This window comes from Terrapene carolina, unplaced genomic scaffold (assembly GCF_002925995.2).
Source record: "Terrapene carolina triunguis isolate 2854851 unplaced genomic scaffold, T_m_triunguis-2.0 Scaffold192, whole genome shotgun sequence".
NCBI lineage: Eukaryota > Metazoa > Chordata > Testudines > Emydidae > Terrapene > Terrapene triunguis.
Genome location: NW_020664543.1, coordinates 26,647,733 through 26,663,537, shown reverse-complemented (window position 1 = coordinate 26,663,537; position 15,805 = coordinate 26,647,733). Strand labels below are relative to the sequence as shown.

At 43.6% G+C, this 15,805-nt stretch overlaps 1 protein-coding gene across 1 annotated transcript in view; it reads left to right on the top strand.

The window, feature by feature from the left end:
• Positions 1-13,806, top strand: part of DHRS7C (dehydrogenase/reductase 7C) — a 35,596-nt gene extending 21,790 nt beyond the window's left edge. Inside the window, exons 6-7 of the mRNA XM_024206437.2 lie at positions 8,300-8,455; positions 13,547-13,806. Coding sequence (XP_024062205.2) covers positions 8,300-8,455; positions 13,547-13,752 — 362 coding nt within the window. The 3' untranslated portion in view covers positions 13,753-13,806. The remainder of the gene's footprint in view (positions 1-8,299; positions 8,456-13,546) is intronic.
• The last annotated feature ends 1,999 nt before the right edge of the window (positions 13,807-15,805 follow it).

The following is a 15,805-nucleotide window of genomic DNA, read 5'->3' as shown; positions in this document are numbered from 1 at the left end:
AAAGAAGTGGCTAGTGTGGTATTGGGCTTTATTTATTTTTTTAATTTGTCATTATGTTCTGTGCAGTTGTTAATATAGTTTTTTAATTCACAACAACCATGGCCTTGGCCAACTGGGAAATATCAAATCAGGCCCAGATCCTGCAGTGGGTGGGCACGGAAATTAATGAGGCTTCCCATGGGTGCACATGCCTGCATCAGATTGCGGGACAGGGGCTGATGGCCCCACTAGTGTTATTGATAGGGTACATAAAAATATCCCAGAATCTATATGCTTCTGGAAATAACAGCAATGTATAGATCTGAGATAATAATACAACATTTACCAGAACCACATTTTAGTTACATACTTATTACATACATTTCAAGATTAATTCTTACGAGGCAGTGAGGGGACAGAGGTAATGGGCTAGATCCCCAGCTGGTATAAATTGGCATAGTTCCACAGAAGCCAATAGAGCTACACTGATTTACACCTATTGAAGATCTGGCCCACTGTTTGGGAGGACTGTTGCCAAAAATTAGTTATAAGTCTTCTAAACCAGCTTTTCATAATTCTCTTCTTTCCTTCCAATAAATAATTATCCTCCACATTTGCTACTCAAATATATTTTACAAAAATCACTTGCATTATATTAGCCATATGTTTCTTCAGAATCTAGTGGATCCAAGCGTATCTTGCAGGGTGCAATGTTTATAGCTCAGGTATGACTGACAGATTAAGATACTCAAACCTTTGGTGACTGCTTTATTGTCTGCCCTAGTGTGGTGTGGCAGGTAGGAAGCCTGGACAAGTATCAGGTTAAAATAATGTTAACTCTTTAGTAATCTGAATACACAGGGTTGGACCCTAAGTACATGTGCCTGGGAAAGATAAGAACAGGAACCAGAAGAGGAAAGGGTCACAAAAGCCAAGAGCAAACAAGGGGTGAAGAAGGAGAGTGTGATCAGCAGTGTGGAATGCAGCTGAGAGGTCAGGGAGGATGAGGAATGAAGAGATGCCCTGAAAGTTCCCCAGGAAGCTGTTCTCAGAAACTTAGGCAAGAGCAGTTTAAGGGGAGTGGAGAGGGCTGAAGCCAGACTGGTGTTATCCTGGCTAGAGTTAGAGGACAGGAACTCCAAGAGACACATTCAAAGAGTCTGGAAGTGAAGGCTAAACTGGTGAGGGGGCAGCAGATAGAGAGGTGGGTGTTGGTGGTGTTGAAGGGATGTTTTTGATGTGGGAAGACCAGATCATGGTGATATTGTGTGGGAGAGGAACTGAGAAGTTACTACCTAGTAACTGAGTAGTTAAGGAGGAGTATCAGGTGCTATACTGTTTGAGGAGTCTGATCTCTCTATGATCTTCATCTGTGCCTGCCTCCTCACTATGAGCACTTCCTTTCAGCTGCCAAGAAGTAGACAAGGTCATCGCCTTTCTGAGGCCTGCTCTACACCTAAAAGGTAGATTGATTTAGCAGCAGCACTCAGAGCTCTGAATTTTTCACACTCCTGAGAGAAGTAGTTAAGCTTATCTAACCCCCAGTGTAGACACTGCTTGGTCGACAGAAGAATTCCTTCATTGACCCAGCTACCACCTCTAAAGGGGTGGATTTACTACAGCAATGGAAAATCCCCTTCCTTCACTGTAGCAAGTGTCTACTCTACAGTGCAACAGTAGAGTAGTTGCAGCTGTGTTTGTAGCATAGACATGCCTTGAGTATTAGAACCATAAGTGAGAAGGTATTTGCAGTGCTTATGAATTTCCAGGTGTCCCATGTAGTGCATTAAACCCCCCTGCCAGACATATTCCTGAGATTCAGGGGCCATTACCAGCCAGGAAAGAGAAGCCACAGAGTGTCGTTTTTAGTCTTTGTGGCCTCATTGAAGAAATCATCATCTACATGGAATCAACAGGACTTCTAGCAACATGGGGTATCCCGTGTTGGAGATCCACAGCCAGGATCTGCTCAGCAGGTTTTCAAGGAGTCCTATATGTGACAGCAGAAGGTTCTCTATAACTTGGACTCTTGTAAAACATTCAATACTATACCACATGGGAAGATATTAGTTAAATGAGAGAAGATGGGGATCAGTATAAGAATTATAAGATGTGCAAGGAACTGGCTAAACAGGAGAGGACAATGGATTGTGCTGAAATGAGAATAATCAGACTAGAGGGTGGCTACCAGTGGAGTTTCTCAAGGACTGGTCTTGGGACCAATCTTATTTAATATTTTTATTAATGACCTTTGGCACAAAAAGTAGGAGTGTACAATAAAATGTGCTGAAGATACAAAGAGGAATCATCAACACAGAGGAAGACTGGAATATACAGAAAGAACTGGATGGCCTTGAAGACCGGAGTAACAGAAATGGGAGGAAATTGAATAGTATGAAATGCAAGGTCATGCACTTAAGGTTTAACACTAAGAATTTCTGCTACAAGCTGAGCCAGTTGGAAGCAACAGAGGAGGAGAAAGACCTGCACGTTGTGGTTCATCACAGGATGACAATGAGCCTCCAATGTAATGTGGCTGCAGAAAGCGCAAGTGCAATCCTGGGATATATCAAATGAGGGATTTCCAGTAGAAATAGAAAAGTATTAATGCCACTGCACAAGGCACTGGTAAAACCGCAATTGGAATATTGTGTACAATTCTGGTCACACGTTCAAAAAAGATGAAATCAGATTGGAACAAGTGCAGAGAAGGGCTACTAGAATGATCAGGGGAACAGAGAACCTGTCTTATGAGTGGAGACTCACAGAGCTTGGCTTGTTTAGCCTAACACAAAGCAGGCTGAGAGGGGATCTGATTGCTCTCTAAAAATAGAGCTATGAAAACTATTTAAGCTAAAATACAATGTTGTCACAAGAACAAATGGGTATAAACTGGTCAGGAACAAATTCAAACTGGAAATTAGAAGAAGATTTCTAACCATCAGAGTGGTGAGGTTCTAGAATAGCCTCCCACTATGAGTTGTGGGGCAAACAACCTCATTAGTTTTAAGAGCAAGCTGGATATATTTATGAGTGCAGTTGTATGATGGGGGGAAGACTGGTTCAGCAGCCCTGGGGGTCCCATTTGGTTCATGTCTCATGTCCTAAAATATCATGTTTCAGGGCTTCAGCTGGTCACTTGCAGGGACCAGCAAGGGATTTTTTCCCCTCAGTGTATTCTGGTTCTGGAGGGCTTTTTTGTTTGTTTCTTTTTCTCCTTGCTCTCAAGCTTCAGGATGGCCATGTCTGGAGATGGGACATCAGATGGGGAAGGCCAGGGCCCTGAAGTGGCACTGAGAATTTTCTCTCTCAGATGCTTAGCTGGCTGGTTCTTGCTCACATTCTCAGGGTTTAACTGGATCATGAAAGATTTGGGCACAGGTCTCTTGCCAGGATCATCTGGATATCTCTCACTAAATCATTTCCCTATCATTGCAGGGGCCTCGGGCACTGGTGTACCTTGGTTCCTCCAATTCTCTCCCTGTGACTCACAATAGTTTAGTCTCCTGTTGGCTATAATACTTTGGTTTAATTTCAGTTGTTGGGTTTAGTGTGCAAAGGGTTGGTGGCCTGTTATATACAGGAGGTCATACTAGATTACCTGGAGGTCCTTTCTGGCCTTAAAGTCTATGATTCTTTAATCTACCCAACAAAGCCAGAACCAAAGCCAACAGCTTGGAGTTGAAGCTAGACAAATTCACACTGGAAATAAGGTACAAATAGTTAACAGTGAGAGTAACTGGAACATTGAAACAGCTTCCCAAGAGATGTGGCAGATTCCCATTTACTTGCAGTCTTTACATCAAGACTGGACTTGTTTCTAAAAGATACATTATAGTCCAACCAGAAGTTATTGGGCTCAGTGTAGGAGTCACAGGATTCCATGGCCTGTGCTATGCAGGAGGTCAGACTAGCTGATCATAATGGCCCCTTCTGGCCTTAAATTTCATTAGTCTATGGTGATGAGCATCCCAACAAGCATCCTCATAAGAAACAGATGTCATGGTCTTTTGTATTCACCCAGAGCTGGGGACATGAAGGAGCTTAGGTACTGTAAAGGGAGTAGTGATGGCTAAAGGAGTGATATCATGTGGGGAACCAAAACATGAGGACATTTGCTTCTGGAGTAACAAATCACTGGAGTCAGATCCTTGCCATTTGGAGGAAGCTGTGTGATGGGCCTTTAGAAAATGGAGGCATCATACCCCAATATGCTTCACCAAGGGACATCCTCCATAAGCAGGGATCTGTGCAATGGCAAAGGAAGAAGCCACCATTTGGCACCAGATACCTCATAGGAAGGAGATCCTGTGGGCCAGAGGGGCAGAAAGCCCTCACTGGAGTCTGGCTTGTTCACTGTGAACTCAGTAAATTCCCACTTGCTGGTTGGGATTACATTACAAGTGGATGGGGTTCTAGTACAGGCAGGGTTGGATACAGGAGCAGTGTTCTTCATGGAACCTTGCTCTCTTCAACAAAGAGTTCTGGTCCTCTTTCTAGGCTTGGAAGAGACAATTTCCCTTCCTTGGTACCAGCTTAACCAACACATTCATTTATAGCAATCTACAAAGAAGCAGGATGTGCAATCAGTTGGCCAGACTGGAGAGGTACCTATTTTCAAATTAACATATTAACACATTAAGATTATGCAAAGTTAATTTATGTGGGTGTTTCCTCCCATTCACACACAAACACTCTCTCATGAGTATGGAAGTGCTTTCAGTCTAGGCCAGCCTTGTTCAGAGCAGGCTATAGGCTAGAGCCTGGGTGCTGCTTTCACCTTGCAGTGAGGATGCAGGCTAATTCTCCAGTGTTGATAGTCTTCCAGTGTCTTCTCACAAGTCCTTGTGTGCCCAGAACAACACGCAAGTTTCCCCATAATTCACTTAAAGTGATCCAGCTGACTGCAGCATTAAAAACCATTCTGTCCCCAGAAACACACAGAGAAGTGCAGCATCAGTGAGGACACAGTAATTTGGGTATGGTTTGCAGTGTGGCTGCTCCCACCCTGACAAGGCTAATTGGGGTGCTCAGGCCCAAGTGCTGATCAACTAACTCTGCAGTGAAGACACCCCCTCTCTGAACAGCTCTCTTTGGCCTGGTTTCTGTCTTTCTTCGACTGTCCTACTAACACACACTGCTGAAGTATCATGAGCTCCAAAGGTTAAAAAATTATAGGTCAGATCCCAAAAAATCATGAAACTTTTAAAAAATGATTATATCAGATTTCTGGATCTGTCTTTTCCTTGTTGATTCCTTCCCCCATCCCACCCCCCCAGTATGTGTGTGTGTGATAATTAGAGTTGCCAGCTGTGACATACCAGGGTACGATCCAGATCAATGAGTAGCTGTGTCATCCCACCCTGTAATCTGGGGTGCCCTTTACTCTGCTTTGCTGCTGTAGCCTCCAGCCTGGACTGCTCACAAACAGCCTCCAGCATGTAAATCACTCCCATCTACGTCTGTGTGTGCTCCAGCCAGCCAGTCACACCTTGGCTCTTCCCAGTCTAGGTTATGCTGCAGGGTGACCCCAACACACTCCCAGTCTTAGGTTTTCCTCCAGAAATATATGTTCTATACTGCCCAGCCCTCTACTGGACAGTACAAATATGTTAAGTTCCTTATTAGTTTAACAGAATAATATGCACCCAATTTGTTACCCCAAATGAAGGTACCCAGATGCTTCAACTTGAACACACTGGATTAGATAAAATAGTAAAACAAGTTCATTAACTACAAAAAGCTAGATTTTAAGTAAGTATAAATAATGAGGCATTAAAGTCGGAAGTGGTTACAAGGAAAATAAAGATAAAACACATACTGGTGCCTAACTTAATAAACTATGTTAGATTCAAAGCAAAGTTTTCTCACTACATGCTTTCAGCAGTCTTGCTGACCAAACTCATTAGGTCAGGACTCCCTCCCACCCCCAGAGTCCAACCGCCTCTTCCTTTGTCTATTCAGGTGCAGTGAATGTGATGGGCAGTGTGTGTGTGTGGGGGGGGGTGCCTTGGGGTGTTTGCATTTCCTTTTTATAGTTTGAGTCCCCTCTTCAAAAACATCCAGCTGAGAACCAGGAGCCAAAGAGTCTATGTGGAAGGACAGTCTCTACTGGTTTTTTTCACCTGTTTGAACTTCCTTTGTTTTCCTTTCTGCTTGATGACTCTGTTTCCTGCTTAAATGCAAATTAAGGCAAGCACACATTCCTTCCTTTATTTAGGACAGACCTGACTTCTGCCTGGGCAGGGCTGTGGGGTTTGGAACATTCGTTAATAACACCAGACAGGGGAATCTTATAATTTCACATACAGTGTTGCCATACATATTTTACCAGGACAATACTGACCAGCCAATTATGATTTTTCAAATGATACCATACAAGGTGTAGGTCTGGCTTAACATAAGTGACTTGCCTCATTTCTAGGTGGGCATGACTGGAAAGGTGAATGGAAGGTTGAGTTATAAATGGGGGCTTGACAAACTGTATGCTAGAGTCAGGATAGTGCTAACTAAGATAAGCAGTAACACCCTGATGCTAGAGACAATGGACAAGATAAAACTGGAATGTAAAGATCAGGTTCCCTGTGAACAGCACATGGATAGAGCATGCTGTACAGGGATTGGTTCCTGCAAAGTAACCAATCCAATAAAAAATGTGTGATTTAATGTAAAGCAAATACAAGTAATGTGTTAATATATATAAAGGAAGAGGTTTTCTGTGTAACTTTGGATATGTGGTATGCCCTATATCCACCCCTACCTTCGAGTCTGATAAACACAGAGTAGCTTTGCTGTATGTCAAATAAAGGAACCTGAATGATGAAATCCAGAATAGAACTGAGTGTTTTGGATCCCAGAGAACTGGATGAAGTGTTCTCCCAGAACTGGAAAAGGGGTTCTGGATAAGCCAAGTGGAAAAGGTCTCAGAGGGAATCTCAACAAAAGGCATGCTTTGTATAAAGATTATTAGAATAGTGTGTAGGATGTAAATACAGGGGTGTATTCAGTCACACCAACTCTCCCAGATTTATTGAGGGAGGTGATTCTGTTCCCAGCAGCAGGAGCCCTCGCTGCTGTCTGATGGTGCAGAATATTCAGCTTTTCTTCAGACCCCCAAATCCCATGAATTAATTCTGTCTCTCCCACCCTGACACCTACCTAATCCCCAGCCCTGCCACTAATTATATGCCCCCACTGCATGTCAATGCTTGCCCAATGTCTGCACCCCCACCCTGCTCAGCAATTAATTCTGCTCCTCAGACTTCAAATCAATTCTGCCCCCATAGCTGACAGTCACCCAGGCCCAGCATCAGTCCTGTGCCCCCTCTAGCCTACACCTCTGCTTCTGCTGCAGCTCTTGGGGGATCTTCACAGCCTGCTTGCAGGCCTTGGAGGGTCAGCTGCAGTTGGCCCCTCTTCACTCCCCCTCCTCCTTTTCCCAGGCCTGGTATTGCAGGATTCAGGGACAGAAGAGCAGGGAGCAGAGTGACCCATTACATGGGGAGCTGCCCTGAACTCCTGGGATCTTTCTGCTCCTTCTCCCTGCCCTCCTACACAAAAGTATTCTCTGGCTCCCATGGCAGGGGGGAAAGTTCGGCCTGCCCCCTGCCCCTACTTCCTGAGCAGAGAAGGCTGGACTGGAAATGTGTGATGGCTGGTGTTTCTCAATAATGCTAGCCTAGCTCCAGCAGGGCTCAAAATTGGGTTATTCGATGAAATGGCCGGAGCTGGCAACTATTTTTAACTCAGACACCGATTAACAGATTTCCTTGTAAATTCTTATAAAAATTATTCTGTATGCAAAGAATAAGCGATGTAAGTTTGGGGAGATACAATCTATTTACAACTTAGCTATGGAGTGATGCTCAGTGCTTTCATAACTGTATCTGTATGATGTACTACTGGGTGTCCATTTCACCTGTCCTCAGTTGCAGAGTCAGGACCGGCTCCAGGCACCAGCTTGCCAAGCAGGTGCTTGGGGCGGCCACTCCGGAGAGGGGCGGCAGGTCCAGCTATTCGGCGGCAATTCGGCGGACGGTCCCTCACTCCCGCTCGGAGCGAAGGACCTCCCGCCGAATTGCCGCCGCAGATCGCGATCGCGGCTTTTTTTTTTTTTTTTTTGGCTGCTTGGGGCGGCCAAAACCCTGGAGCCGGCCCTGTGCAGAGTGAATCTCTTCGATCGTTGACTTTGGTTTCCTCTCCTCTCTCTGGAAAACTGTTACCATGTGCAGGCAGAGTTACGAAGCAGAAATGTCAAGGTATGCATAAGTCAGTGTTTCTGCATTTTATAAGGCTGTTTCTCCTGTTGCTTTTCTCTTAGATGCTGCTTCTAAGCACGCTACACAAGGATTTTTTGATTGTCTTAGAGCTGAAGTGGAAGAATTTGATGTTTGTATCAGCACCGTGAGTCCAACATTCATCCGTTCATACCATGTTCAACCAGAGCCTGGCAACTGGGAGGCCTCCATTTGGAAATGTAAGGTTCAAAGAACAAATGAGAGCCAAAGGAGTGGTAAAAGTGGAGGATAGTGAGGTAGGGGGTGGGTGGATAGAAGGGAGACAAGAGGACCATGTTTTAAAGTGGATCAGAGCTGATCAAAATGCTCTGGAGAAATGTTGGTGCATGGCAGCAGAGTCCACACATTAGTGCAGGGTAGATTTGCATCCCAGCTTGCTGTGAACTAAGGGTATGTCTATCCAGCCTGTGAAAGTGAGCTTCTCAGCCCAGGTGGACAGCTCTAAAAATAGATGTATTGACAGCCCTTTGAAGTTGCAGTTTGGGCCTGGGCTCTGAAGCCCACTCCCGTCCTTAGACAAACCATAAGTGTTCCTTGAGACAAGCCCCCAGAGAGAACAGATGATGGGGGCGGAATAAAAGAGAGATTGCATAAGTCATGTGAGCAGTGTAGGGAGAGGAGGGAGAAACAAGGGAGAGTGTAATGGAGTGTGTGAAAAGAAAGGTGCCAGGCAGAAAAGTGAAAGTGAGGGGGCTGTGATGGGGAAAGGAAGTGGAGATGGGGAAAGGTGTGATGGGAGCATGGAAGAGAAGGCCAGCAAGAAGGGCAGGTGAAGAAGGGAAGGACAGTGGAGAAGGAGTATAATTGGGGTATTGAGAAGAAACAGTGAATGAGTTCAGCTTGGGTGACAGAAAAGACCATGCAACTTTACTCACCATTCTGCCAGAGGAGTATTCAACTGGGAAAGCTTTTGCAGCCAGTTAATTTGATCCTGTATCGCCAACCCAAAGCACTGTTGAGTTGAAATCATGAAATCACCCTAGAAATCATGAGAATGACTTAAAAATCATAAGATTTTTTTAAGAGTACTAAATGTTGGGTCTGTTTCTTTACCATCTGGTCTCAGTCTTTAGTTTTCACTCAGTTCACCTTTTCAGGCTTTTCCTTATGTCAGGTGGGCTAAAAACTGGGTGTTTGGTGGTCTGTGTGAGAGATGAATTTGGTGGGTCTGAGCACTGATGACTCAAGCTCCCCACTGTACTTTGCGTTAATGCGGGGGCTTCCAAACTTTTTGCCAATATGACCCCATTTTAGTGATTTATCCTCCTGGGACCACAGACAGCAAGGAAGATGCCATTTTGAAGAGCAAAATGGCATTCTCCACACAGTGTGTCTTCACATGCACTAAGGAGTCTGGTGGCACCTTAAAGACTAACATTAGTTCTTCTCTGAAGAAGTGAGGTTTTTACCCACGAAAGCTTATGCCCAAATATATCTGTTAGTCTTTAAGGTGCCACCAGACTCCTTGTTGTTTTTGTAGATACAGACTAACACGGCTACCCCCTGATACTTGTTCACATGCACTGTTTTGTGTAGTCCGTTGGTTCGACAATGATGTTTTCATGCTATCTCTTTTTGTGGATTCTGGAGTGACTCTGAAGTCCAAAGTGTGACACGCATGCTCGTGAGCAGATCGGGCAGACAAAGTCATTGGTGAGTGTCTTGGTAGCTATAGTAGTGGTATGAAGCTTTTCCCTTGCAGCTGACAGTCAATTATTTCTGTCCTCTTCAAAGGCTTGGAAAGCTCTGAGTGTTGTGTGTCACCATGCTGATCTATTTGATCAGCATTCTCTAGATCATCCGGTTTTATTGCACCAAAGTGTGTGCTGTTCTTGGTGCTATCCTTGTAGCACTTTCTGGGGTGGCCTTGATTCTGAAGTCTTTGTGCCAATTATCCATAGAAATTTTTTCTGGGGAATCGATGTTCAGGCATCCTAATGATGTGTCCAACCCAGCGTAGTTGGGCTTTTATCAGCATGGCCTCAATGCTTGTGGCATTTGATTTTTGGATAGCCTGTGGGTTGGTAATTTTGTCATGCCAGCAGATCCCCATAATGGTGTGCAGAGATTGCATATGGAAGGGATCTAGCTGTTTGATATGACATTTGTATGGTGTCCAGGTCTCAGAGTCATAGAGGAGAGATGTGAGCACAAAAGTGTTGTAAAGTTTTATTTTTGTTGAGAGGGTTCTGTTGTGGGATTTCAGGACTTCGTTGCGTAGCTTTCCTAATGACTGAGAAACTTTCTGTATCCTGTTCATGATCTGTTTGTCAAGAGATCCATCATTGGAGATGTTGCTGCTGATACAGGTAAAATTGTCAACTTGCTTTAGTTGGGTTCCACTAATGGAGATGCTAGGGGATATGGCATGGAGTGATGAAGATGACTGATGCAACACCACAGTTTTCCCCAGGCTAATTGTGAGGCCAAACAATGTTGATGTTTCAGTGAAGCAATCTATGATACACTGGAGATCTCCATCTGTGGGTGCTAGGAGGGCACAATCATCCGCAAAGACTGCTTCTCTTATTAGAAGACTGATCCGTCATGTCTGTATCTGATGTATATGCGTCTGTTGAGCCTGTTTGTAGCATGGTTGAGAACTTGAGTGAAGAAGAGATTGAATAATACCAGGGCAAGGACACAGCCTTGTTTGACTCCATTTGAAATGGGAAAGGAGACAGTAAGATCTCCATTAAAAAGTACCTGACTTTGCATCCCCTCATGGAATAAATGAATGATCTTTACCAGTTTTGGTGGGCAACCAAATTTGCTGAGGATCATCCATAATCCTCCTCTGTTGACTGCATCAAATGCTTTTGTCAGATCAATGAAGATACTGAAGATACTGTTTTTCTATGTTCAAATATATTGATTTCAATTGCAACACAATACAAAGTGTACAGTGCTCCCTTTATATTATTTTATTACAAATATTTGCACTGTAAAAAAGATAAATAAAAGAAATAGTAATTTTCAATTCACCTCATACAAGTACTGTAGTGCAATCTCTTTATCGTGAAAGTGCAACTTATAAATGTTGAATTATTGTTTTTTTTACATAACTACACCCAAAACCAAAACAATGTAAAACTTTAGCACCTACAAGTCCACTCAGTCCTACTTCTTGTTCACCCAATCGCTAAGACAAACAAGTTTACATTTAGAGGAGATAAATGCCTTGCAATGCTGGCTACAAAAGTTATGTGCCAGATATGCTAAACATCCATATGCCCCTTCATGCTTCGGCCCCCATTCCAGAGGACATACTTCCATGCTGATGATGCTCATTAAAAAAAATGTGTTAATTACATTTGTGACTGAATTCCTTGGGGGAGAATTGTATGCCTCCTGCTCTGTGTTTTACCCTCATTCTGCCATATATTTCATGTTATAGCAGTCTCAGATGATGACACAGCACATGTTGTTCAATATAAGAACACTTTCACTGCAGATTTTACAAAACGCAAAGAAGACACCAATGTGAGATTTCTAAAGATAGCTACAGCACTCGACCCAAGGTTTAGGAATCTGAAGTGCCTTCCCAAATCTGAGAGAGACGAGGTGTGGAACATGCTGTCAGAAGTCTTAAAAGAGCAACACTTTGATGTAGAAACTACAGAACCCGAACCACCAAATAGGAAAATCAACCTTCTGTTGGTGGCATCTGACACAGACGATGAAAATGAATGTGTATTTGTCTGCACTGCTTTGGATCGTTATTGAGCAGAACCCCCTATCAGCATGGAAGCATGTCCTCTGGAATGGTGGTCAAAGCATGAAGGATCATATGAATGTTTATCATATCTGACACATAAATACCTTGCAACGGTTGCTTCAACAGTGCCATGCAAATGCTTTTTCTCACTTTCCAGTGACATTGTAAATAAGAAGCTGGCAGCATTATCTCCCGTAAATGTAAATAAACTTGTTTGTCTGAGTGATTGGGTGAACAAGAAGTAGGACTGAGTGGACTTGTAGGCTCTAAAATTTTACATCGTTTTATTTTTGAGTACAGTTATGTAAAAATATAATAATTCAACATTTGTAAGTTGCACTTTTACGATAAAGATATGGCACTACAGTACTTGTACAAGGTGAATTGAAAAATACTATTTCTTTTGTTTTTCTTTTTTACAGTGCAAATTTTTGTAATAAAATAATACAAAGTAAGCACTGTATATTTTGTATTCTATGTTATAATTGAAATCAATATATTTGAACATGTAGAAAACATCCAAAATATTTAAATAAATGGTATTCTATTATTGATTAACAGTGCGATAAAAACTGCAATTGTGATTATTTTTTTAATCTCTCAATTAACTGTGATTAATTTTTTTAATCGTTTAACAGTCCTAATTCATAAACATATTCTCCCCCCCTCCCCCAAGTATCCCTCCACAATAATATCCCCCGATTGCCGGCTTCTTTTGATATTCACAATATATCACATAAAATGTGTATTCAGAACTATGCATAAAACACCAGGCCTGACTCTGATCGCTCTCTCTTGGAATCAGAAGTAATTCCATTGACATCACAGAGCTCTATACAACAGGTACAAGGACATTCAGAACCAGGCTTTTATTCCTAACAAAGAAACAAAGACAAACATGTAGGGTTGTGTAGGGTGTGCATGTCTCCTGAGATGAGAGTGAATGCTCAGTGATTATTATGTGGCAGTGAGGAGTTACCTGGGTACCTTAATTGCATTTCCAGACTTTCTAACAGTTTCTAAGGGTTTTTTCCTTAATTTACGGGAATTCTATAGCTCTAAGTGTAATATTTTTAGGTGCTGGTGCTGGTGGTGGCAACTGGTAATGTTACCTGAACTCCATTGAAATATGCTTTTAACCTTCTTCTTAAACAAAGCTTCTTGTCTGAAAATTTCTTCAGGGTTTTAAAAACATTAAAGATGTGCTCAATGTTGGAAAGGCCTGTAGACTTTCCAATTCACACAAGGATTATGTGTATGGGAAAAAGGAAGCCAGGAGAAAGAGGGAACAGAAGGAGATCTTTTTAGATGAGAGCTGTAAAACGATTAAATGAGCTGGGGATGGAGGGAGAGAGGAGGGGATGGGACAGATGGAGGGTGGGAGTGGGAGGAACTAGGGGTTCAGGAAGCAGGTTGGGGTCTTCTTAGCACTAATTCACAGCTGGTCTATCTGCTGCTCCATCGCTCCCCAGGTCTGCCTCAGTGCGGCTACACTTTTGTCCTGCTCCACACCATCTGGCTGCTGCTCACTCCTCTCTGGTCTGATTTACAGTCTTTTTCAGAAAGCTGGCATATGGCGTGCATCCAATGGAGGTTGCTGAGGAAGTTTTGTGCACAGTGAGCAGAAAGAAACAGGAGGTGTTTATGGCCAACGCCATCCCCAAGGCAGCTCTTTACATTCGCACTTTCTTTCCGGAATTGTTTTTTGCCATCATTGCATCTGGTGTTAAGGAAAAGCAGAGGGTAGAAGAGAAATGATTTTGTTCAGCTCTTTTTTCTGTTTGTGGCCTGAATAAAGTCTGTGTTTCAAGAGTGAGCATTTTCAGCTTCCCTTTCAGTGAACAATAAAGCTGCCAGTAAAGCCAGGTTGCTGCCAGACTACAGCAGGGAATAGCACAAATGCCTTTAAAGATTGCACCTCTCCCAGAGCCCGTGACTAAGATAAAGTGGTTCTGTTATTTGTATTAAACTAGCACCTAAGGCCCCACTGTGCTGCATGGACACAGAGTGAGAGACAGCCCCTGCTCCAGATAGCGGACAGTCTATAACTAGACAAGACAGACAGAGGGTGGAGGGAAGAGTGCTAACCCCTGCTGGGGCTCCCCTGAGACCTCGTCCACTCATTTTCCCACGTACTCAGTTCAACTCCAGGCATTGTCACTCAGGTATTTTTATTTGGCATCCAGCAATGCTAGGCTGAGTTGATCAGACTCAGACCCAGTGGGATGGATGCAGGGTATATCAGTTCCAAAGTTACACAGAAACCCTTTCACTTTATATTCATTATACATCTCATTGCATTTACTATACATTGCATTACATGTTTTTGGATTGGCTTGGTTACTTTGCAGGAACCAATCCCTGTGCAACATGTTCTGTTCCCAGCTATGGTGAGTACAGTCTGAGGGCCCGGGGGCGAGTTGGGAGATAGCTCATGGGCATGAATATATGTGTATAGGGCAATTGAACTGGATACTGACACCATTTTCCAGAGGCAGTGGTGATTTTAGTTAATATCGCACTCCGGAGGGTAACAGAGACTGAAACGGAACAGCTCCTGCAGGTGTCTGGCTGCAGACCAGGGCTGTATGATGCTAGCCTGTGTGCTGCAATGCTGAAGTAATCACTGAGTGATGTGGGAAAGGGTCCTACCATAGTGGAAGAAATAAAGCATCCCTCCCAAGAAACATTTGACAAAGGATTTCAGACCTCCTCCAGGAAGGTTTCATTGAGATCTTAATGGAAGATTCATGGGACATCCTGATGCACATAAACAAACTGTTCCGCATGGCCCCCTCTTTCTAACTCAATAGGGGAATGAGAAGCAGATAGCAACTCTACCTCTATTGGTTGTTTCACTACCTCTTCTAGCTTCAGAGTAATCAACATATGTGTCCTGCTACTTTGGGAGTTCCATCCCTGCAATTTCAAAGCAAACTGAATACTTATCAGAGGTTCCTTCCCCTGCATCAGGCTCACCCATGCTGGACCATAGGAACGGGCTGGACTGCCCAGGAGTCAAAAACAGGTCCGGGCTCACTGCAGCACTGGATTCCCCTGGTCACCTGTCCCCCATACTCTTCCTCCTGTTCCACCTCCTCCTTGCTGTTCACATGACTCATGCTCCCCCAAAGTGTCCACAGGGCTCTTGGGGGTGGTGGTCGGGATCTCTTTGTTCTTCTGTAATTTTGCCTTGTCAGTTGCTACTATGATCTTTTGAACCTGTAAAATCTGCATCTGAACCCAGGCTTCTGACAGGGCCGTTGTAACCAGGTGGACTGGAACCATATCAGTTATATCCTCCCACAATCTCATTGTCCTTCCCATTAAGGCCTAGCCAGGGGGAAATCCTGTGGATTTGCATTCCTTAGGTTTGATGTGCCATGTATCAGTGGTAATACTTCATTCCAGTTGCTGCCTGTTGCAATTTTTTTTTTTATTTGATTTGATGGTTCTATTCATTTGCTTAACCTGTCCTGCTGCTGCTGGATGACAAGGAATGTGAAACTTTTGATCACTGACCAGCAGGTTGCACAGTTCTTTGACAACTGACTCCACAAATCCACTCCCATTGTTGGAGTCAATAGCTTTAAGCACCCCCTATCTGCAGAACAGATAGTACCTCAATTGCTTTGCTGACAGTCATCTCTAACAATGCCTCCACTACCTGAACTGGATGTATGGATTCCTTATGTTCATGTGACTGCCTCTGGGGCAGTGAGTCCTCTCCTACAAGTAAAATGTAGGTGTGCACTTGACAATATTCCAGTTTGAACTTGGAAACCTCCAAAAAGGTCTCCACTAATTGGGG